Genomic DNA, 26046 nt, shown 5'->3' with positions numbered 1-26046 from the left:
AATAAAACAGATGGACAATAAGAGTTGGTAAGGATATGGAGAAACTGGAAACTTCATACACTGCTGGTAAAAATGTAAGATGGTTGCAGACTCTTTGGAAACAATTTAGCAATTCTTCAAAAAGTTAAACTTAGAGTTGGCATATGGCCCAGACATTCCACTTCTAGGTAAATACCCAAGAGAATTGAAAACACAGGTCCCAGCAAAAACTTGCCCATGAACACTCATAGTAGCATTATTCATAACAACTCCAAAGTGAAAACAACCCAAATGTCATCAAACTGATGAATGGATAAACAAAATGTGGTATCTTATACCGGAATATTATTCAGCCATAAAAAAGAATACAATGAACAACATGGATGAACCTTGAAAACATGTTAAGTGAAAGAATCTACACATGAAAGGCCACAAAGGTATGATTCCGTTTACATGAAATATCTTAAGTAAGCTTTCAAAAACTACTTGCATAAAAATTTAACTGACACGGGCAACTACTTTCAGATTATCTGTGATGAGCGGCTAGAGTTGGGAAAGGCAGGAACAGAGAATACTGAAACCACAGATGTGGCTGGACATGGTGGCTCATGCCTGTAATCCCAGCATTTTGGGAGGCCAAGGCGGGAGGGGTGCTTAAGCCCAGGAGTTTGAGGCCAGCCTAGGCAACAAAGGGAGATCTCTCTCTACAAAATCAAAAATCAAAAACAAAAACAAAAAAACCACTAGGTGGGCATGGTGGCATGTGCCTTGTGGTCCTAGCTACTCAGAAGGCTGAGGCAGGAGGATCGCTTGGGCCCACGAGGTTGAGGCGGCAGTAAGCCATGACTGTGCCACTGCGCTCCAACCTTGGGTGACAAAGCTGCAAAAAAACAAACAAAAATGAAATAAAAAATAAGAAATCACAGATGTTCTGAGACCCTAGTTGTTGACTAGAACAGTATTTCACTCTTGGGATCAAAATGTGGGTAGAAGGTTTCATGACACGGTTCTGCCACAGATACAACTCTCACATTATATGAGGGCTTTAACTTTGGTCACAGAAATGGACAGTGAATAGGGAGTCAGGAAAGCTCAACCTTTTCACTAACCAGCTGTGTAATCTTGGGTAAGTCACTTAAATTGCTATGATCTCTAAACTAAATTTCTAAAGAATTGTGGGTCTCTGTACCCAGCACGAGGTTTGGAATTAACAGAGTAAATACCACGTTAACCTAGCAATCTAATAACACACCCTATATTATTCTGACTTCTGAAAGACAGTTAGGAATCATCTGCTTATTTTAGAAGCTCACTGTTCCCTGGGAAAGATAATTTTGGCACAAGCAGCAGGTCAGATGACAGTTCCAGTGTTTTGGAGAAAACCAATTTAATTTATTGACAACAAAGCCTTTTTTTTTTTCTCCTTAAAATTTCATAGCTATAGGCCCAGAAATACAAAGTCCCCAGAAGACTCTCAAAATATGTTCTCAATTCCTTTTTATTTCCCACCCAGAGCTGAGAGAATAGCGCCAACTATGTCATATTAAACACATCTGCATCCAACACTGATAAAGTGCATGACCGAGGAACAGATAAGAATTGTTTTCAATTTGTTCAAATGGAAATAGTTAAATTTAACCTAATTAGACCAAATAATCAAAGCAGGTGTTTTTAAGATGCCAGTTTGTTTTCATTCTCTGTAATTGTTCAGCTATATTTCCCAGGAACTTAGGTAAAGGAAATTAATATGTCATAAAAATCACTGACCTATTTATTCATGTCACACATGTATTATTCATGTTTTAGGCAGTACAAATACAGGACATTGCTGAACATTTCTCACAGATTTTACCATTTAAGCATCATCAACATCTAAGCTGGCCTGCAGGGGGGCTTATGTTACCTAACTTCCATTATAGAAACACAAGCAGTAATAAATGAGAGCCTGTCTTCTAATCGTACACTGATCTACAGAGCACACTGACTTGGCATTTAGACTATTTAGGGTTTCTGACTCCACTTGCACAAGTTGGTCACTTTTAAGACATTTAAAAGAAAAATAATAACAATAAAAGTTATATTCCAGTTAAAACAAAAGTTTATTGCACTTGGCAGAATGATGAGATCTGAGCTATAAATTCCAACTAACAAACCACAAAATGTAGTCACCAGCAGCCTGGTATTAGGAAGTGTTTTGTGCAGTGGCCATAGGTCCACTTTCCAAGGGAAAAAGGGCAGGTGGCTGCCCGGGAGCAGTCAAGCGTGCTCTTTCTAATACCACGCTCCAGTCCTGGGTAGGCTCTCGTATCATTCCACACACCCTCAGGATGGGAAACAGAAACACAAACAAGAAAGGCCCCATAAAAGCCTGTGATGTGGAAGCTCCTGAAAAGGGGATCCCTCTCTGAGGCCTCAGGGTTCTGCAGCAGGGACAGAAGCCTGGGAAGCTGAGTCCACAAAGAGGGTTCTCAGACTCCCTTCCCTAAGTGAGTGACTGGTGTTTCCTGACTGTGGCCCTGGTTGTGCTGCGGGGCCACAGTGCGGGCAGCTGGAGAGCTCAGGATCCGCCACCTTAGCACACATGGAACACTGGGCACATCTTGCTATGCCTCAGTTTCTGTGTGTCTATGATGAAGGAACATTAGTACTTTCTTCATTAATGCACATAAAATGCTTGGCAGTGGTTGGCATAGAGACAGATGCTCAATAAATGTTGGCCATTATTATTATAACCCCCTACAAGGAGGATGAGATTAAAAACAATGTTTCCTAAAAATGAGAGTATAATGGGCATTCTATCCACATTTCAGGGGTAGGAAAACTACCTTCTGAGGTCACTTACATGAAGTGTATGGATGGACAAATCCTTATCAACCTAAAACATTTCTATCTATGATTGCTAATGTCATTTCTTTTAGGATTAATTAATCCTCACGAGTCATATTTCAATATATTATACATACACGTAATTATAAAAGAACCAAGTTGCATAAAATTTATAAAATGGAGACTAGGAAAGGAAACACCCACTCATAAACCCACCAAGAGAGATTAAAATGAAAGTCTGAAAGTGCAGGTAGGTATTTATTTAAATACTTGGTAAAAGAAAATGTTCAATTCAACAGTTGTGACAGACACAATTTCAAGGGGTGTGGGCATAAGAGAAACAGAAAGTCCATCTCAGAGTAAAAGGGGTAAATATTTAGTCAAGTCTTAGATGGTATTTCTGTAAACAGAAATTTCAATGGAAAATTTCCAACCTGAGAGCAAATAATTTAAGATGGGTTTAAAATAAGAATTAAAGCTCTTGTCTCCATGTCGTTGCCCAGCCTGAAACCCAGCCCTCTGAGTCCTTGTGGCAGTTCGGCTTTTTCTTCCTTGTTCCCTCAACTACAACTGGACACTATAATTTTCTTTCCATTCCAGCAGGAAACTGATATATACTAATGATGACAGCTGGATTCAGAAGAGGAAAAAGAATACAGGGGACAGAAAGTCCTTGTGGGTTTAAAACTCAAAACAAAACCCCCAGATTTGAAAATTTTAAAACCTAGTTAATGGCTGAGGAAACCTCAAATGATTGGGAAGCACTAAGATTAAAGTTTGAATTACACAAAACACACCATTATCTTAAGCTTTTCTAATCATCTTCTCTGCCTTTCTCCTTCACTGTTTTTCTCCTTGTTTATGCCCCTAGCCCTTCAATGTGGTTCTAAGATACGTTAGAGGTAGGAAAAGCCTTCCAAGGTCATTTACAGAATAGGATTGGAGAGGGGATGAGCAGATGCTCCTCCATCCAAAAAAGTTTCCCTGAAATTGTTATTACTACATTTCCTTTGGAATAATCAATCCCTTTCAAGATTCACATTTAAATATATTTAATTTAAACATATGTATATACACATATATGAACGAAACAGAATTATGTTTCATAAAATTAGTAAAATAGAAAATAAGAGAAGGAATCTCCCCTGTAATCCCACCATTGTAAAATAATTACTTTTACCATAGCGCTGCCTTTAATTCTAGTCTGGTCCTGGTCCTCCATTCCCCACTCCCTACCTTGCAAACCTCTAATACTGATTATCAAAATGGCTGGGCAAAGGCAAAGTGAATGAATTTCTAGTTACATTCTTTTTTTTTTAGAGACAGGATCTTGCTTTGTCACCCAGGTTGGAGAGCAATGGTGTGATCACAGCTCAATGCAGCCTTGAACTCTTGGGTTGAAGGGCTCCTCCTACCTCAGCATCCTGAGTAGCTGGGATTCTACAGGCACATAATACCATGTCCAGCTAATTAAAAAAAAAATTCTGTAGAGATGGAGTCTTGCTATGTTGCTCAGGCTTATCTTGAACTCCTGGCATCAAGCAATCCTCCTGCTTTGGCCTCCCAAAGTGCTGGGATTACAGGCGAGACATTGCATCCAGCCAGTTACATTATTTTGGAGTGACACTAGGAACTTGGTTCCATAAGGGTCCTAAAAATCTGGTAAGGATGAGGACAGAGAAAGAAATGTCACATTGTCTTTAAAACCACACAGTCCTACTCTCTGTCTTATATTGTCCAATGAACTCCTTTGTCTACGGGGTCAAATTCAGGCTCCTTGGACTTTGGCCTATGAATGAGGCCTTCCATGACTGAGTTTCTGCCTCCCCAGCCTCACCAGTCACACCTGCCTGGCCTTGAACCCAACCCTCCAGTCGCCATGTCCCTAGTGCTTTGAAGGCTGTGCTGATTTGTACCCTTACAGCTTTGGCCATACTTCTACCTCTGTCTGTAATACCCACCTCCACCTTGCCCATCCTGGTGAATCTCTACCCACTGTCAAAACTCTGTTCAACCATCTCCTCTTCAAGGAAGTCTTTCTTGTCCTCTCAAGTAGAAATGATCTAACTTTCTTTAGTGCCTCAAATGTGTCCCATACATACTTCCTTTAATATAGCATCTGAAAAATCCTTCATTGCACCTACTTATAAGCCCAAGGCATATTCATTTCTATCTCCAGATATAAGTGTGCAATGTATCCCTGAGGCTAGCAGGTCTGATGAATGAAAAAATAAATAAAAAAGAAAAAAAAAATGATCTTTTTCTGGATCAGAGGGACAGGGGCAACCCTAATTGAGTGGACTCCTGACATTCTAAGTCAGGTATTTCCCAGTGCTTTCCTAGGAAAGCAGGCATTTCTTCTTTCCTGAAGATGTTTAAAAATATAAGAACAGTGAAGGTGAGGAGGTGAATACAATGCTGCCTGGCTACAGGAGACTGGATTAGATGCATAGCTTCCAGTGAATAATAATGACAATAGGCCGGGCGTGGTGGCTCACACCTGTAATCCCAGCACTTTGGGAGGCCGAGGCGGGTGGATCACCTGAGGTTGGGAGTTCGAGGCCAGCCTGACCAACAAGGAGAAACCCCATCTCCACTAAAAATACAAAATTAGCTGGGCGTGGTGGTGCATGCCTGTAATCCCAGCTACTTGGGAGGCTGAGACAGGAGAATTGCTTGAACCCAGGAGGCGGAGGTTGTGGTGGGCTGAGATTGTGCCGTTGCACTCCAGCCTGGGCAACAGGAGTAAAACTCCATCTTAAAAAAAAAAAAAAAAAAAAAAAAAAAAAAAAAGACGATCATATTAATAAGTTAATATTTACTGAGCATTTATTCTGTGCCATGCAAAGCACATTCTTCACATAGAGCTTTACATGTATAAGCTGACAACCACTCTAAGATATAGATCTTACTGTCCCCTTTTACAATGGAAACAATGTGTCTTAAAGCAGCTAAATAACTTGCCTAAGGTCACAAACTTAGTAAATGGCAGATCTAGGATTCAAACCCAGAGGTTTGGCTTCGGTCTATGTGGTATACTTCCTACTGTGGGCTTTGTGAGCTAATAATGGAGGCAGATATATATTTACATACACACATAAACATCTTGCTTGAATTCAGAAAATGAATTCACATCTATTTGATACATGAGTTTAAATAAAATCTATATTTTCATAATACCTGTTACTATTTTAAAAACTGAGGAAAACTGAATTTCAATCAAACAGTTAATAAATTCATTTAATGAGGGCCTACTATGTGCTTAGACGACAAATAATCTAAGACATGGTCTATTCTTTCAAAGAGCTTATATGCTAAAACTATAATATCATCACATTATTTTGAAAGCATATTGAAATCTACACATCCAAATAAGTGATCGACTTATTTGGTGATATATTTATCTATTGCTCAACCTGTTTTGAGGAACAATTTATAAAACACACAAGAATACATTTCACTACATTAAACACAGTTTATTTTTATCCCAAACGGTGCTTTCCATCTCAATTGCCATTTTATTTGGTATTTGGTTATTTCCAAAAATCCATTCCATCCTCAAAGAAAGAAAATACGCTCCCACTGTTTGTGTGGATGTATTATATGAACATGCACATTCATACATATACATAAATACACACATATACAGTGATTTTATGAGGGCAATTCCCTGAGGACTGAATATAATTTGTGCTGTCTGATAAAAATGAGTCATATATACGTAATTTAAAATGTAAATGGCCACATTTTCCATCATTAATAATGTTACTTAATGTACCTTTTGAGTTCTTATGATGTCATTTACAATTCTTCCTATCTCTCCATTTGACAAAGTTAAATACATATATTTCAATGACAGTTTTATTTTTTCTTTGTTATTTTTCCCATTCTAGTTGCCAAATTTTATTTTTCCTTCTTCTTCTTCTTTTTTTTTTTTTTTTTTTTTGAGACAGGGTATCGCTCTGTCGCCTAGGCTGGAATGCAATGGCATGATCATAGTTCACTGCAGCCTTGAACTCTTGGGTTGAAGTGATCCTCCAGCCTCAACCTCCCAAGTACCTAGGCCTACAGATGAATGCTACCACATGTGGCTAATTAAAATTTTTTTTTTTTCGAGATGAGGCCTCACTACGCTGCCAGGCTAGTCTCAAACTTCTGGCCTCAAGCAATCCTCCTGCCTCAACCTCCCAAAGTGCTGGAATTATAGGCTTGGGCACCACATCTGACCTTAGTTGCCGCATTTTAAAAAGTAAAAGAAACAGGTAAAATTAATTTTGATAGTACATTTTAAATTTAATCCAATATGTCAAAAGCATTATCATTCCAACACATACATAATACAAAATTATTGAGAAATTTTATTTTTAACTCACACTAAGTCTTTGAAATCTAGTATGTATTTTACACTAACACAACATCTCATTTTGGACCAACCACATCTTCAGTGCTCAAGATCCACATGTGGCTAGTGGCTGTAGTACTGGATAGTGCAGGACAAAATATTTAGAGCTATGGTTGTCATACTAGAATAAAAACATCCTGTCCTTACATCTTACTCTGCAGAGTAACATCTTTAAGAGTAATATACAGATGCAAGTGAAATACTGTTATTAAACACAGCTTGTGAAAACAAGCTGTGATCTGTTTAATTAGGGTATAAACTCTAAATAATGTTAACAGCTTGGAGAAATGGATGGTTCAAAAAAGTTAAAGTCATCTTCAAGGAACTCAGCTCATCAGTAAAGGATGGGTAGTTGGGGAAGAAAGAAGGTATTTTACAACATATAAGGATTAACCATTCTAGGCAAAGAATAATGACACTAAATGAGCCAAGAAAAACTCAGTTCAAATAAACTAATGATTACAGTCAACCATAAACTGTCAGAATCCCAGTGAGTATATTTGTAAGCAATGAATAAATCTGTTATGGCCAAAGCCCTTTAGATACATGGCAAGGAGGTATTATAAAGCTATATGGAATTTGGAACTGAAAAACAGAAATGGTGGAAATCTAAAGCAATTTACTTGGTAACATTGAATTCATAGTCTCTTTACAAACTTTGGACTCCAGTTAAATCAAGGGTTAGCTAAAGTAGATGCAACTCTGGGGTCCCTTACAGCCAGGGTGACCAGTAATTTATTATGCAAACCTGACCACTTTCAAGAGTAAAAGGGGGCACTATTAATAATTATGCTGGCATAAGAGGCATAAACTGGGATTCCTTTATAGCTATAAAGCCATATGATTTTACACTACAAAGAGGATACAACAGCTACCCCTATCCAGGGATGTGGAGTAGATGAGAGTCTAGCATGTTCTTATAACCTCTGCATGGCCACAGGGGTTTTGTGGGCTAATATACATTGATCCGGATGAGACGGTTTTGCATGCTCCCACCTCCCCCACCTCCCTCCTGCAAAGCATTTTAAATTGGTTTGAATTTGGGAACAGGGTTCCATACGAACAGAGCTGGACATTGACAGCCTGAATGTATTTACTGAAGACAACAAATCATTGACAGACTAAATGTAACAGAGGAAAGGTCTGGTCTGCTTGCACTCAGAATCTGACTTTGTAATTGTAGCCTCCTTTAGACAGGCCTAATCAATTAGAAGAGGCTGATTTTAACCAGTTGCAGGCTCATTACCCTGCATTCCAGTTTGTGTTGATGAAAATCAGTTTCAGTCCGTGGCCTGGAATTCATGTACAGCACTTCCTGCAGCCTCTTATATAAACACATCAAAAAAATTTTATTTAGAGTTGCCGTTTTCCCTTAAAAAAGAAAAACCACTTTGCAAATCATGATTAAAATAGAACAACTGTATGTGGATCTGGGGTCCATCCCCAGAAACATACATGACCAAGAAACATGTGGAAAGTCAGACCCTAAGGCAGCAACTCATAAGTGCATTGGTGTAGGGATCGATTTGAGAAGAGAGTCTCAAATACCCAGCATCAAATGAGCCCAGCTCAGTTATCTCCACAGAATGGAACAGAATGAACTTGCAGCTATTCAAAATAATGACATTTCAAAGAAAATACGTAAAATAGAAAAAAGCTAGGGTTAGAGAAGCACAGAGGGTATCTGAGTAGAGTTCACTCTTCCCTGAATGACCAACTAGAAAATAAACGGCAAACTTCCAAATAAACAAGAACAAGTTTTCCCAAGAAACTTCCATGAGGGAACTATATAACACTGTTTAATTTTGATGTGTGGTTAGTCTTACAAAAGTAGAAGGTGGAGCAGTGTGTGGCAAAGCCACTCAAAACCCCATCTACATTTCAAAGATGTGTAACCATTCCAAAATATAGTATAACTATGAATCATACCTGGCTGGTTGTCCTTTACAGATTTGTTGAGGCAGCAAGTCAACAGGAAGAGAATATCAATATATACAGCTCTGGTCACCAAACATGGATTTTGCCTAGAAAGGTAAAGAACAGAATATAAATTGAGATTTTCTCTCCCTTAGGTCTGGGTGTCAGGAAGGAGAACATGGGTATTTTCTATGGTATAGGATGGGGCTTAAGCAGCTATGGCAAATGGTAAGAAACGATGTACAATCATTGATGGCAAGAAAATAAGCAACTAATGTGAGAAAATGAAATCCTCGACCACATGATGGAGGCCAAGGCTATGTGTAGACAAAATAGATAAAAACTCCATGCTCTGGCTTCAAATAAAATAAAATGAAAACAAACACCAAGATCCTATCCTAGTTAGTTGAAGATGGGACAGAAGGGGTGGGGAGATGGTATTCTATTATTCTACACTCTTAAGTGTAGAAATTTGGGGAAAAAAAAAATCAGTCATGAAAATCAGATTTAGTATTTTGGAGAAGGAAAATTACACTCACATATTAAAAACTGTATCTGTGGACTTGAAATAACGAGCTGAACAATAGACAAATGGCAAGATTAACAAACACTGGAGATGACATTTTCCCCAATAAATGGATTTTTTTCTTCATTCAATATATGGAGCAGCTCTTTGAACCACATAGTAGAAATAGTAAGTGGGCTCAGATTTGGGGATCTGTATACAAAAGGAAGAAGAAAGACTTTGTTTTTAAGAACAGCACTGAAGGGCCTTGACTCTTGAGTGTCTTTGTCCATGAAAAGGCCGAAACATCTTTGGTGTACTAATAATACACTGTGAGTAGTAGAGACAGTAGGGACAGACCTACATTTGAGTCCTGGCTTTCCCACTTAGAATCTCTGTGACCTGAATCAGATTCCAGACCTGTAAAATGGGAACTATATTCTCATGTCTGCTATGGTCTGACTGCCCCTGCTAAAATTCATGTTCTAATGTAACGCTATTCCAACACTGTTACTAGGTAGAGCCTTTAAGAGGTGGTTGGGTCATGAGGGTGCTGTCCTCATGAATGAATTCATGCTGTTATCTTGGGATTGGGCTAGTCATTTGGAGACTGCGTTTGCTATAAGGACAAGTTTGGCCTGATTTCCTCTCTGTCTTGCGTGCTCTCTTCTGCCTTCACCCTTCAACCATGGGATGACCCTCACCAGATGCCAGAGCCATGCTCTTGGACTTCCCTGGCTCCAGAACCATGAGCTGAATAGACTTCTTAATAAATTATTTAGTCTGTGGTATTGTTATAGCAACAGAAAATGGACTAAGACAGCCTTACTGTGAGTCACTGTGAGTGTTCAATGTGGCACAGTAAACTTAAAATGCCCACCTCAGTGCCTGGCCATGGTAGATGTTCCAGAACAGTTCATTCCCTGCCCTTCTCTACTTCCAAGACAGGATTAGGGGATGGCATTCAAATTGGCACAAGTGTTCTGGCTAGTGAGTTTCCATGTGTCTTAAACCTGAAATCCATCCTTCTCATTTCCTATAAATTAACAGTTTAAAAATTTCCCTAAAGTTTATTCACACCTCTATCCTGAATTGTCTATATCTGGAGCTGGTGTATGTCTAACATGAAAAATAGGTATCAGATACTTTTTTTTTTTTTTTTTTTGAGACAGAGTCTCACTCTGTCACCTAGGCTGGAGTGCAGTGGCATGATCTCAGCTTACTGCAACCTCCGCCTCCTGGGTTCAAGTGATTATCCTGCCTCAACCTCCCAAGTAGCTGGGATTACAAGGGGTAAGACTGAAAAACAGAGGCTGGTTAAGAGTATGCTGGTGGTCCAGGCGTGGTGGCTCACGCTTGTAATCCCAGTACTTTGGGAGGCCAAGGCGGGTGGATCACTTGAGATCAGGAGTTTGAGACCAGCCTGGCCAACATGGTGAAACCCGTCTCTACTAAAAATACAAAAATTAGCTGGGCATGGTGGCGGGCACCTGTAGTCCCAGCTACTCGGGAAGCTGAGGCAGGAGAATCACTTGAACCTGTGAGGCAGAGGTTGCAGTGAGCTGAGATCACGCCACCATGCTCCAGCCTGGGCAACAGAGCAAGACTCTGTCTCAAAAATAAAAAAATAAATAAATAAGTAACACATGCAAAAATAATTGAAAAAGTACAAAAGGACATGCAATGAAAATGAAGCCCCTTTTCCACAACCCTACCCCCTGCCCATATACTGTTCCCCTGAGGCAACCGCTACTACTACTTTCTAGCATATCCTTCCAAGCACATTCTATTCTTTTATAAGCATCTATCTGCTACCCACCTTTTTATATAAATGGTGGCTTACTATATACTAGGTTCTGATCATCACTCCTTTTCACTAATATATTTCGGGATACCATTCTATTAAGAACATAGAGATTTGCTTAATTTTCTTTTCTTTCTTTTTTGTTTTGTTTTGTTTTGAGATAGGGTCTTGCTCTGTTGCCCAGGCTGAAGTGCAGTGGCATGATCATGGCTCACTGTAGCCTGAACCTCCTGGGCTCAAGTAATCCTCCCACCTCAGCCTCCCAAATACTTGGGACTACAGGTGCATGCCACCATATCCAGCTAATTTTTAAAATTATTTTTGTAGAGATAGGGTCTTGCTATATTGTCCAGCCTGGGGTTCTTTTTAACCCTGCCCCTACCTTTTGTCTCTAGTTTACCCTGGAACTCTCAATCTTAACTTCTTGCTGTTACTCTTCCATCCACTATGGAAAGCCCACAGTCTATGAAAACTTCAGTGATCTCATTCCCAATGGTAAGATTTCTACTGTTTAACAGTGGGGAATGCCCCCTGCTAAAGCGAGAGCCACTCAGGGAGGAAAGTCAGTGGCCTGAGAAAGCAGACAGGATGTCTCCTGTGCATCCAGCCTTGAGCTAGGTGCAGGGAAGACATGCACAGGAGATGGCTTCAGACCTGAGAATTTTGTCTAATTTTGGAGACAAAAACAAAGACAAACTTTAGAACAGGATGTAAGGAGTTAAGCCAACAAACAAACAAACAAACAAACCCACTAGGGTGGATTGGGGAAATGAAATTATACTTCCAGCTGGGCCATGTAAGATGGGAAGAATTTAGAGACAAAGTTGATAAAGAAGGGCATTTGGAAAGAGGGTAAGAGATGTGACAGGGAATTCATTTGGCTTCTCCAGTCCCGAGGAGAGGCAGCTTGGGAAGATTAGAGAATGCGTTGAGAAGGTGGAAACGAGGGGAAGGCAGGTCAGGCTTTTAATTGATGGGATACTTCATGCTAACTGGGTGTTCCTTAGTGTAATAATGGACTGCCTGCTCCCATGTGGCCTCACAGAGTCATAGCTTTTTGCCCCAAATGCTTTTCTGGTTTTCTGTGGAGCCATACAGAGCCATAAAGAGAAGTTGTTGAGAAACCGGTTTGACTTTCAAGTCTCATGAGGAGCCTGGTTTCCATGAAATTTTCAGTTAAGTTAGCATATGTTTAAAAATTTCTAAATGAACAGAGGAAAGGTTGACGATCTTTAGAGCCTTCTGCCAGGCTGAAGTGTTCTGCATCTTCCCTAGACCTGGTACAGGCTGGTGACCTTACTGGCCTCCTGGGACACTTCAGGAATCACTGACTGCTCCCACAACTGTGAGGCTTGGGGCCAAGTATGATGTAGTCAACGAGATCATGGGAGGATCCCTCAAATGCTGCTGCTTTGGATTCCAGGAAACAGAAGATTTGGGGCCACAAAGGAGTCCATCCATGGCTTCTCCTTTGAGATGACTCTCAGAGAAATTCCGGCCTGGAGCCCACTGTTCGTGACTCCACCCTTGAGGACAGCCAAGGCCTCATAACATCCCTGTCTGGAGTCACAGAGTTGGGCTTCACTCTGAACTGGCTTCTAAGTCAGGAAAATAATTTTTTTCATTCTTTTTCTCTTGCTATTACTTGGTGTTTGTTCTGACTTGGAAATGGTGCACTGTAAGTTCAGGGTGAGCCAGAGGTTTGTTCTCAGTCTGTCAAACCACTTTGATGATGGGAACAAAATCCCGAAGCAAAATCCAGCAGCACGCCAGCTGGACAGGAAACTAAGCCACAGGGTTTTGGTGGGCTTGGGGATTTTTTCTACCCCCAAATGGAAAAATCCTGGCTTGGACACAGCATAACGAAGATTTATAGTGCTTGAAAAAAATCAGAAGTGATCAGCGTCTAGCAGATGCACTGAAAAGCAGCATTAATAGTGGCTTTTGAAGGAGGAGAAGCACTATGCGGACGAAGTTGACATATAGAAGACGAAATGAAGGCCCAGTTAAGAATCTTGTTTTCTTCCACTCTTTTTTACATTTGTCCTTTATGAATATCCACTTTAGAACCTGATTAATATGTTTTTGCCTTGGGAAATCTCTGAACTTCTTTAAATCTCCTGCCTCTCTCCTGGAAGTTGGGAAGCAGCAGAAGGCAGGCAGAGAGCCGGGCTTCTCAGACACATCCACAAAGGCCCCAGTGTCTAGAGGACAGCAGGAATCTTGAGAAGTCTGTGATAAATTATTCACTTTTCCTGTCCCTTCCGGAATCCCAGTGGCTGTAGGTTTTTTTTTTTTTTTAAACTGAGGTCTATTCATTCAGAAAACATTTGTTAAGAGGCTCCTGAGAGCCAGGAATAGTGGTGGGTTTGGAAATAAGAAGATGAGTGATTCAGTGACAAAGTCACTGCCCTCAAGGAACTTAGAGTCCTGAATAGTGTTTTCCAAAATGCAGGTTATGATTCATTTAGTTGGTTATAAAGTCAACTGGTGGGTGGTGACCAGCAATAAGGAAGGAAAGAAAGAAGGAAGGAAGGAAGGAAGGAAGGAAGGAAGGGAAGGAGGGAGGAAGGGAAGAGGAGAGACATGGGGGCAGAGGAGGAAGGGAGAGAAGGAGCTAGGAGGAAGACAGAGGGGGAAAGGAAGAAAATATAATCAGAGTGTATCAAAGTAGTATAGTAAGGAGAGAGGGCAGGAAATTTAAAGTTCAGAGATTTCCTAATGCATTGTTTCATTAAGGTTTTTGTTATACATCAGCTTTCCATTAAGTCCTTGCTAAGAATGATTTTTAAAATAAGTTATCTTTAAGATGTAAATGACCATTAAAATGCAACAAGTTTAAGTAAAATAACTGATTGGCCTAGCTTTATTTTCTTTTTCTTTTCCAGGTAATAAGCTACCCTACATTATACTGAATGGCATCAATAGGGTTATGCTTTGTATCCAAAATGATTCTGGATATGTTGAAAGCAAACATTCCTGAAATTAAATATGCTCTATCCTGAGCAAATTCCCTCTCTGTTCCATTTTTGGCAGACAATTTATATCTTACACAGTTATTAAAATTTCAGACTGTGCATGATTTAATGTGTGTTTGCACAGTATATACACACAAAGATACGCATTAGGTCATATGTAAAAGTTATTTGTTGTCAATGTCAAAAAAACAAACAAACAAACAAAAACAAAACACTTGAAAACCACTAGTGTAGCTGGGAAAACACACAACCAGTCACACTAGAGTATGATGGGTGCCCCAAAAAGAGACATTAACAGAGTAACTGTTTGTCTGGGTGAGTCAGGAAGGGCCTTGGCAGAGAGCTGGAGAATGGGGAGGAGGTAGACCATGGGCAAAGTGATCCCAACAGAGGAAGTAGCATGTCCAAAGACTTGGGGACATGACATGTTTAGAGAACAACAAGTGCTAAAGGGACAATGGTATGGGGGGGCGGGGATCAGAATGGCAGAAGTGGGTTCTTTTTATTTAATTTATACTGCCACATTTACATGGCTTAATGTGGCCTCCATCAAAGAAGTACCTCCTAACTCCTATCCACAGGATATAACCAAACATAAGGAGAGGAGTGTCTGGTCCATGGACAGCTGTCACAATGATGTGAACTGCCAAGACTACAAAGATGGCCAGTGGGATTAGCAGGAAATGATATGGGATGAGTCAACAGGGGCCCAAAACAGAAGTAGTCTTTCAGAGCTCTAAAAGTTCCAAAGAGTGACGACCGCAGAGGGACCCCATCAGCTCAAGTCACAATGGACAGCTGGGGTTGCCACTTAACATTGTGAAGCCTTGGTGGGCTCCCTAGAAGAGAGAGGGAATTCACTTTGGACTTACCAAGCTCTACCAGAATTCACTGCCATCTTCAGAGGGCTGGAAACTGCTGTTCTGGCTTTAGGTTGCTAGTGTCTGTTAAGATCTCTAAGACACATGGCTTAACTTTATTAATACAGAAACATTTACTGAGCAGTATGGGGGATATCCTACATGGGGTAGGAAGGGGAGGGAGAGGAAAAGGTTTTGGCTTTGCAGAGCTTATGATCTTGTTTGGGGAGGGGTATATGCGGAGAAAAAAATACACATAAAAACAATCACAGGATTGATTGTCATGATTGTCATGGAGGAAGGCTCTAGAGGCACTGGAGGGGTTTGAGCTGGTGAAAGAGAAGGAATTCCAAACAATCAAACAGGTGCAGCTGGCAGGTTCATCCCAGCCCATCTGGGGTAGTTCTCTTATCTTAGCCCCTATATAAGCAGCTCAGATCACTTCTGTTCTCAACCTCAATAAACAAGAAGTACTAGAAGCTTCTTGCTATGGAGCCAGCACTGGAGTTAATGAAGCAATATCCTAGGGACCACCAGCAGGCCCATAACCGGCTGGAAAGAAGGAAACCAGGTTGACAGGAAAAGCAGGTAAGGGGCAAAGGGAGAGAAGGCAGGTGAGAAAGGGAGTAGGGGGAGAAGGAAAGAGGGAGGGAGGTTAGAAGAATGGGAGAGGGAAAATGGTAGAAGAGGGAAAGGGGAAATTAGTCTACAACATGTTTCCACATCCCGTTATGATCCCTCCACTTGACACATGTCCACTCACCTCATGCCCTTTATTTAAAATTCACTTCAAGCTGGGTACAGGTGGCACAGGCGCCTATAATCCCAGCTGCTCTGGTGGCTGACATGGAAGGATTGCTTGAGATCAGGAGTTCAAGACCAGCCTGAGCAACATAGTAAGATCCTATCTCAAACAGCAATAACAACAGCAAACCCCCTAAAACCCAACTTACTTCAAAGTCCCTCCTCTTTCTAGAGGATTACCTTCCTAATTATCCAGAAAACTACCTCTAAGGATATGCTGAATGACTGTCTCGACCCAGGATATTTCGTGGAGCTTCCCCTTCTCCCAGAGATCCCACTGGTCATCTCTGTAGTCTTGAGCACTTTACATCATTGTAACAGATGTCCATGGACCAGACACTGCCTCTCCTTATATTTGGTTATATCCTGTGGATAGGAGTTAGGAGGTACTTCTTTGATGGAGGCCACATTAAACCATGTACATGTGGAAGTATAAATTAAATAAAAAGAACCCATCTCTGCCATTCTGATTTCCATTTTTTACCATGGTCCCCAGCCAAGTAACCATCATATGGCACTCTTAGAGAAACAATAGGGGATTTGTTTAAACCAAAATGCAAAATGGTGATGAACTACAGAATATATATATTTAAACAAGTTATTTCCCCTACTGTAACATGGAGACTTTAGCTGTGCATGCAGGGCCAGCTGGCAGCAGCTTGCAGGGCCTGGCTGGCTACCAGGACTGCTCGTTTACCTTGCCCTCCCTGGGGGAGGTGTGACGGCAGAGCTGCATTTTTATGGTATGCCCCAACATCCATCCTGCCTTTCTTGGTCTGGAGCTTTGCGAGTGTTTATACTCACAGCCATATGTAGACGCTGCCCCACAGCCCTCCTACTTGGATTTTCCTTTTAAAGTGAAGCCATCCTCCATGCCCTGCTCTGGTGGTGGACCAACTTATAGGGAATTCTTACTGAGCCACCATGCACAAAGTGAGAGACCGTGAGCTGTGAGTCTGTCCAGAAAGTGACTGAAGGTCCAGCTATGCATTGCGAGCATAGTGCGCGTTCTCTGGAAGAGCAGGTTTTGATCCTGGGGAATGTAATCTGTGAAAGCAGAGGGCCTTACCCACTCCACCAGGGTTCTGGGTAGGCATTCAGCAAGGCTCCAGCAGTCTGCAGAAGGTACTGGGGTCCCCTTTTTAGATTAGGGCTAAAACCACAGCCTCCTCTGTTTCCCTTAGGAGTGCTGCTGCTCGAGGAAGTCCACAGCTTCAATGCCATGGCTTTGCGTTTCCCTCCTAATATTAATCACCTGCCTTTTCAGAGAGCCCCCAGGGAGCCTCCAGAATCCTCATATTTTTCCATCTTTGTATTAGGCATCTTGTTCTCATTACTGTACTAACGCTCAAGCTATGTGCCGAGAATGATGAAAAAGAGACCTTGGTGTGGGGCTTGGGATTTGTTCAAAGCCTGGGGAAACTGTTTTAGAGGGTGTATGTTTTTTATTCCTTTTATGAGAGATGCGTGTTTCCCTCCCTCTGTGACTTGTTTAAAAGTAAAGTTTAATATGCTGCCAGAGTAATTGCTGGTTAATAACTTAATAAGCTATGTGCTAGGAATTCTGGGAGAAAAGTAGTATCCAAGAAAACTTTTATTGTACAGTTTGGGAATTGGAAGATATATAGCTTCAATTCTTATACAGAATGTTAATGGAAGTTCCCTTTCTTTTCAAACCTTACTTTCTCCCTAAAAGCATAAAAAAGGATAAATAGGTGAGGTGGATGAAATCTTCTGGATGCTGCCTGAGCTATGTAAATCACAAGGTGAGAATTTCTAACAGCACTGTCAACAGGACTGTGGTCATGTGAATTTGGCAAGGCACACCCTTGGAAATTAGCCCTGGCAAAAATAGCAGTAATGATAATAACAATATCAATATCTTATTACATTAAAAGTTTTCTCTTTAAAAAGTATTCTTATTTTATCTTTATAAAATTCTTAAGGAAGAAAAATAGAAATTATTATTCCCATTTTTACAAATCAACAAAGTAGCTGAAGTGACCTAGCTAAGATAAGGGCAGAAACCAAGAATAGAATCAAGGTTTTCTAGACAACAAATTGTATCTATGTGTCCCAAACACACAATCAAGTGAAAAGTGAGACACTGGGCCAAGCAATGAGAAACCAGTAGACTGGTGTTACATCCTGGCAGCCAGTCTGGTGAAAAGCAAGGCTCCAAGTGCAGCTATTTCTGTGAGGACCAGCATAAAGGCACATTTTCAACGTGGCGACTATGTTGACAGAGACTTCCTTACTTGACAATAGATAGTACCTGTATCTTCTTAGCACTTTTATGTTTACACTTCCATTACTCATTATGCCCTCCCCTGCTCTCTTCTATTTCACACCTTCATTTTAGAGATTCCCAATTCACAGATAAAAACTCAGGCCTAAGGAAATTACAGGCCACACCTTGCTAGCCAGTAGTCCAGCAGGGGCCAGACCCTTGGCCTCCTAACCTTGAGTATTCTCTGCCTCTCCTCAACAGCAGCACACTGTGTTTTCTGGCTGGAGGCTTTCCATTCACCAGGTGCCTCTAGACGTGACTCTCCTTATGGTTACCCAGGAATGCAGAGCCTGCGGACTGGTGAGGGCCCCTCTGACTTAGGGAGCTCTAGAGGGAGCCCCTGAACTTGCATGGGAAGGTGTTATTCTCAGAGGCCCCGGGGCTAGTCTAATTGCTGAGGAAGCCTGGTCATCACTGGCAGCTGAGGGGAAGCAAAGGATAGCGAGACTTTGGAGGGCCTCTCTCCAAGATGCTCCCTTGGCCCATTCATGTAAGACCAGCTCATGTTGCCCACAGCCCTCCTGGAGGTGGCCGAAAGCCTGGCCACACGGGACAAACATATCAGGGCTGAGCAGCTTAATATGAGGGCAGATGTGCTCCCACCAGGCCAGAGCACTGCCGTCAAGCCTGCGTCAGTTACTGACTTCAGTTAGAGGTGCTGTCTCTACCAGGTCACCATTAGAAAACAGCTGTGTGACCCAGGAGAACAAACTTATTTACGTATTAAAAGTTAGGGCCAGCCAGCCAGCTGAGAGTGGATTTCTGAGGAAAAGGGATATAGAATAGTTAAGTTTTGATGGCAAGAAGGTCTGCAGCATGAAGCCCCATCCAGGGAAGGCAGCTCCTAAGAGAGGGCCCTGGCAGCCCAAGGACATGGAGTTGCAGAATTTTCCACAAGGATGATCAGGCCCCAGGAGAGGAAGAAAGCAGGTCAAGAGGCAAAAAACAAACTTGCTATTTACATCCCTAACTTGAGCCATCTTGAGACAGCCACATCTTTCAAGTAAGAAGAAGTCGCCTGCCCCCGTGTCTATTACCTCTTCTACAAATATTGGCTTAGATTAGATCACTGTTTTGAAATAGGGAGTCAGGGTGCTTCTCTTAGTCCCTTCTGGGGCTACCAATAGGAGGGAAGCCATGCAGGTGGGTCTCCGGGCCCCCACCCCAGTTTAGACCATATTGAAACCATCTCTACTATCTTCAATATCTTGAATTTCCACATAAGCTTATTTGAAGAAAGAATTCCATTGGATTAGACAATCTCTAAATTCTCTTTACTGTTATAAATTCTGTGGTTCGATGGTAGTCTTAACAATGTTGGAAAGACAAAAGCCATGTGGTCTCAAGTGCATACAAATATCTTTATTCCCATTACTAGTTGCCCAGGCAGGCAACAGAGGCTTCCAGGTGACAAGGACTGCTACTAGAGAGATTTCTGTTAATCCTGAAGAGAGACTAGAAACTCTGATGACCACTGAGAGAGGCTGGAAAGATGTAAAGCATTTAGGGTATTTCATGTGCATATCGATAGCAGCCTACTTACCAGTGTCAGCCAGAGCTCACTAACTTCCTCTTAACTCCGGATCAAGTCCATATTCCTCTGGCTGACTGAGGGCTTCCACAACTGGTCTCTTATCAAATCTTGCACTGCTCTCTAAAGCACAGCACTTCTCCTTCAGCCCCATCTCCTCACTGGCCCATGCTATATCACATGCACTCCTTCCAGTATCCCACTGCACATTTTGTCCACCATCTTGACATGCTCTTTTCCTATCACTTTTTGGTGTTTCCAAATCACACCCTGCTCTACCACCTCTCTCAAATATCTAACTCCTCTGAGAAGGCCCTCCTTGACTATCTCAGTCCACATTCTTTTCTGAACTCTTGTACTTACTGTATGTACTTCTATGCACTTCACTGTCTAAATTTTCATTTAGATTCAACCATAACTAAACTCTGACAACAGTGACTCCATATATATCTAATACACACACACATACATACACACACACACACACACACACACACACACAGTTCCCATAATGCTGGGTGCTATACTAAGATTCCTTTTGTGTGCTTGGGCTATGAGACCTTCACAATTTACTTGGCAACAAAGGTACTATACAAGCACAACTTTACTAAGTCTCCAATCTGAGACAATTAATCTTATCTTTTTTTTTTTTTTTTGAGACAGAATCTTGCTCTGTCACCCAGTTCAAACAATTCTTGTGCCTCAGCCTCCCAAGAAGCTGGTATTACAGGCCCATGCCACCACGCTAAAAAATAAACCTTATCTAATAATTAAACTCACCTATCCTTTAAAGACTTCTCCCTCCTCCTGAAGACTTCCTTGACACCCCTACCCTGACAAGCTGGCATTTATTTCTCCCTTCTCTGCTTCTGCAACACATTTTGACTCATTCTAGCATTGACACAATCTTGTTTATAGTTATTTAAATCCATACTTGTCTTACTTGTGGGGTTTCTGAAACAGAGACAATTATCATTCATTCATATATTTCCCACTGTGCCTACTACTATTGTCTTGTAATATTTGTGACTCTGAATTGGCTTTAATTCACTGGGAATGGCTCAATGAAAGTAACAAAGGTGTTAATTTATCCAAAAGATAGAAGATGTTACATGCTCAAGGAAAAAAAACCAACCCACTACATTAGGGCTTTACGTAATATTATGAGAATGTGCTGAAGACACTTAAAGCCTGCACTCCCTTGCAAGCTGAGCAATGACAACATTGCCCACATCTTCCAACAGCAACACCCCAATACGCCAATAGCTACAAGTGGAACAAGACAGAGATTTCTGAGCCCTCTATTGAACTAACTGCCATCTCCAGGTTAGGTTTGCAGATTTCTATATTTAAAAAGTAGAAAGCATCAGCAGTTGGGGGTTGAATTCTTGATGTGTGTGCAGTTGCGTAAAAGGACTATTTTTATTTCTCGCTGCAGTATGAAGAAGCTTTGATCTTGGGTGACTTGCTCAAAGGCCCAGTGTAATATATTGATCACTTCTGACTGCTTTTACCCAGACTAGTTTCCATAAGCTCAGTCTGTCAACAAGAACTACTTCATATATTTTCAAACTTCACTTTTCCTCAAACAGCTTATTCCTTTAAAACTTGAGGCTGTTATTTATAAAAGGGATATTTGATGAAGAAAATGTTTTGCACCTTGTCCCATTGGCTTGGGTTGAAATGTGATAATGTTTCCTTTTGTATTTAAAAAACACAAACAGGATCTCATCCAAGAGATATCATGACCTTAGACATTCCTGAGACGTCTGAAAGGGAGGCGAACACATGTCAGCATGCTTGGGTTTAAAATATACCAGCTTCATTTATCTCGTCATTCAAATCTGCATGAGGCTCAGGTGACTTGGCACAGGCTGTGCTGGAGGATTAAAGAGGGGTCCTAATAAGAAGCTGTCTCTTCCAATAAAATCTAGGAATTGAAGAGCAGTTACTACCTCTTCCATGTTTTTCCTTAAAAACAGACTTTTTCTAAAATTAAAAAAAAGGAGGATACTTTTTTTGTGAAAGAGAAAAAGGAAACAAAGAAAGAAGAAAAAATGAGAGAAAGAAACAAACCAAAAGGCAAAACATAACCCCTAGCAATGCCTGGAAACTTGCTGTGTGGCTAGCGATCCCTGTTAAGACTTGCTTCCCTTAAAGTTTTGGCATGGACCACAAATGATAGCCTTAAAATGCCACATGATCATCTGAATATTTTAATAATCATCCTGGACTGGATTCATTTCAACAACATGGAAGTGAAACAGCAACTTGCAGCTGTGGCAAAGGGCTGTGGCCTCTTTTTATTTCAAGTCATTGTGAAAGCAGGATCTCTTTCTTCGGGAGAGGACCAACCCATGAGGGATTTGGGAAGGAGCTAAAGGACAGTGGGAAAATGGAAGCAGACCTAAAACCCAGTATTTCTGCCTGGGAAGTATAGTCTCTTGTGTGAATAAATTTGGTGGTTAGAAAATAAATGCTGTTTTCAGCTGTTGTAAAGCAAAACAGAATCCTAAACCAGAACTTCTGCAGCTGGCCACAGACCCCCTAGGGAAGAACTGGGATTGCCACACAAAAGCCTCAGCTTTGTCTCTATAAGCATATTTTCCTTACACATTTAAATCCACAGGCCCTCCAGGAGCACATCACTCAGCTCAGTGGGGTCCAGTAAGTAAGAGAAAAAAGAGAATAGATGGGAGTATGGATAGGGGGTGACAGGGGAGGAGACAGGAAAGTGACTGGAGTATGGATGAGGGGGATGGAGAAGCAGACGAGGTGCACATGAAAGGGCACATGGAGGACTACATGGGTGTGTGAGGCGCACTTACAGGGAAGCTGGACAGGGAAGTGGATGGATTACTAGAATTAACTTGGGGTAGCAAGTCATTAGGTCTGGTACACTGAGAAGGCTTTCAACAAACATTAGCTCCCTCTACCATCTCTTCCCCTCATCAGCACTGTTTTATGCAAAAAATTTATTCCCAAGGTTGCTTTCCTTGTAACCTTGGAACCTGGTCTTGTATTTCTGAGAGCCTGTTTTTCTCACCAGAATATCAGACTGTTATTTTTCAAAATGATAAACACACTGCATGTCAACAAAGCACTGGTCCCACACAGGGCACTGAGGCCACTGGGATGGCTGCCCAGACAATGGAGTATGCACTTCCCATAGAGAGCCCTGGGGCCATGAAGCCCCTCAGCACAGGTCATCCCAACTGGGTACGGAGAGAATCTTGGGCTGATCCCTTCAGTAGCCTCAGCCCTCTCCTGTTGCTCCAAGCTCAGTCACAAGCCCTTGAGAAAGGGAATGGGGATGGGAGTATTTCTTTTTTTTTGAGATGGAGTCTTGCTCTGTCACCCAGGCTGGAGTGCAGTGGTGCGATCTCGGCTCACTGCAAGCTCCGCCTCCCGGGTTCACGCCATTCTCCTGCCTCAGCCTCCCATAGCTGGGACTACAGGGCGCCTGCCACTATGCCCAGTTAATGTTTTGTATTTTTAGTAAGACAGGGTTTCACCGCGTTGGCCAGGATGGTCTCGATCTCCTGATGTCGTGATCTGCCCGCCTCGGCCTCCCAAAGTGCTGGGATTACAGGAGTGAGCCACTGCGCCTGGCCGGGGATGGGAGTATTTCGAACAGGGGAGTTGGATGATCACAGAACCTGGCACTCTGACCCTGGCTCTTTAAGGTATGTACTCTGTCCCCTGGGAGCTGGTCAAAATGGAGGATCTCAGGCTCCACCCAGACCTAGTGAATGAGAGTTTTCATTTTAATAAGATTCCCAGGTGATTGACGTACACATTTTCTTTCTGAGAATCACTGTTCTAGAGAAGGCTTAAATTACTGCCATTCAAAACCCTCACATAAAAACACTGTCTGGACAGATGGAGGCAGTGTGGTCAAGTACAAAGAGCCCAATAAGGTGCCGGGAGCTAAGCCCTCAACAAATGTTAGTAGTTGTCAGGTAGGATGTTAATTCTGGTGAACTGTGAGAAAACGGATAAATCGTCCAACCTCCTACAATCCTCTGTGGGCTGTAGTACTCCACGTGCACAGGGGTGAGAGTAGACTCTTAATACAATAAACTTCATGATTCCTTCCAGTTCTAAAATTCTAGGTCAATGATTCTATTTGAGAAGACTCTGTTCTGTTGCTCTCTTTATACTGAAGTAGTGGTTTTAATATACAGTTGTAGTATTTGATATGGCCTGGCATACAGCAGGGCTCAATAGGTATTTGTTGAATGAAGTAATACAGGGATAGTTATTCTATTTAAGCTTCAACTTAATAAAACTGGGCTGAGTGTGGCAGCTCATGTCTGTAATGCCAGCACTTTGGGAGGCCAAGGCAGGAGGATCACTTAAGGCCAGGGGTTCTAAACCAGCCTGGACAACAAAGCAAGCCCCGTCTCTACTTTTTTTTTAAAAAAGGGCCAGGTGCGGTGGCTCATGCTTGTCATCCCAGCACTTTGGGAGGCCGAGGCGGGCGGATCACGAGGTCAGATCGAGACCATCCTGGCTAACGCAGTGAAACCCCGTCTTACTAAAAATACAAAACATTAGCTGGGCATGGTGGCAGGCACCTGTAGTCTCCGCTACTTGGGAAGCTGAGGAAGGAGAATGGCAAGAACACGGGAGGCAGAGCTTGTAGTGAGCCGAGATCGCATCACTGTACTCCAGCCTAGGCGACAGAGTGAGACTCCATCTCAAAAAAAAAAGGAAAAAAAAAAAGTTAGCCAGGTGCAGTGGCACATGCCTATAGTCTCAGCTACTTGGGAGCTGAGGTGAGAGGATCACTTGAGCCCAGGAGGTCAAGGCTGCAGTGAGCCATGACCATGCCACTGCATTCCAGGCTGGGTGATAGAATGAAACCCTGTCTCTCAAAAAAACAATTTTTTTTTTTTTGAGACAGAGTCTCACTCTGCTGTTCAGGCTGGAGCACAGTGGCGTGATCTTGGCTCACTGCAACCTCTGCTTCCCGGGTTCAAGCGATTCTCCTGCCTCAGCCTCCCGAGTAGCTGGGACTACAGGTGCATGCCACCATGCCTAGCTAATTTTTGTGTTTTTAGTAGAGATGGGGTTTCACCATGTTGGCCAGGCTGGTCTCGAACTCCTGACCTCAGGTGATCCACCCGCCTCAGCCTCCCAAGTGCTGGGGTAACAAGCGTGAGCCACCACGCCCGGCCTCCAATTTTATTTTTTTATGGAGGTCATAAGCCTCCACAGCAATCAACCATTAACCACCTCACAGTATCAGGTTTAAATGGTACTTCTGAGGGCCAGTGAGATAACTCAAAAAATCTCTCCAGATGATTCTAAAAACGCAGCCACGAACATTAAGAACTAGCATCGGCCAATCTGCTACTTAATAAATGCCAATAGCAAGGGACACAAACTCCTGTTTCCATGGGAGTGCAGGTAACCTATGAGAGACGCGGCCAGGCGTGGGCCGTGGAGAAGCACAGAGTATACCCATCAAAGGAAGATGGCTGGGACTTAGCTCTGGCCCATTGTGGCCACATGGGAATTTGAGCCTGGTGGTGCCAGATCTTCCAGTTTTTCAAAAGAAGCTGTAGATCTTGATTTACTATGAAATTTCCTCAGTTTAAAATGCCAGCAAATTATTTTAAAAAAGAAATGTAAATCCTGCACAAGTCAAACAAAACACAACTATGGCCAATCCGACCTGAATGCACTGTCAGTTTGAGCCCTCTAGCTGAGAGTGCACAGCAGGCCTGGGCCTAAGCAGCACCCCAGGGAGGGCCCAGGGGAAGACTCCTTCTAAAGAAGATAAAACAAAATGCTAAAGCAGGGCCATTTCTGTGTGGTAATATAGAAAGTAAAAACCGAAGAACGACCTATACCTGTTTGACTTATCTGTTAACTCATCATGCCAAGCTGAAATATTAACTAAAATGGCTGTCAGACATGTGGTGTGTCTCCCCAGTTGTTTTCACTGTAGAAAAGATTTTTTAATATTAAGGCAGTTTTGAGAAGAGTTAATGAAATAATATTTACAAATCTCCTCATACAAAGCTTGGCACAGACAGTAAGCATTCAAAATGTAAAAGTTTCCTCAAATGGATTTTTTGTATCTTAGTTAAAATTTTGGTGGAGGTCTCTCGCGCACTGCTGGTGGGCAGAGGGACTTTT

At 42.0% G+C, this 26046-nt stretch overlaps 1 protein-coding gene across 11 annotated transcripts in view; it reads right to left on the bottom strand.

The window, feature by feature from the left end:
* Positions 1-26046, bottom strand: part of THADA (THADA armadillo repeat containing) — a 352471-nt gene that overhangs the window by 77727 nt on the left and 248698 nt on the right. For all 11 annotated transcript variants that reach the window (XM_050754776.1, XM_050754774.1, XM_050754781.1 and 8 more), the window contains one exon: positions 9137-9231. In XM_050754776.1, coding sequence (XP_050610733.1) covers positions 9137-9231 — 95 coding nt within the window. The remainder of the gene's footprint in view (positions 1-9136; positions 9232-26046) is intronic.

This window comes from Macaca thibetana, chromosome 13 (genome assembly GCF_024542745.1).
Source record: "Macaca thibetana thibetana isolate TM-01 chromosome 13, ASM2454274v1, whole genome shotgun sequence".
Classification (NCBI taxonomy): Eukaryota; Metazoa; Chordata; class Mammalia; order Primates; family Cercopithecidae; genus Macaca; species Macaca thibetana.
Note: the sequence above shows the minus strand (reverse complement) of the source record. Positions and strands in the feature narration are given on the sequence as shown.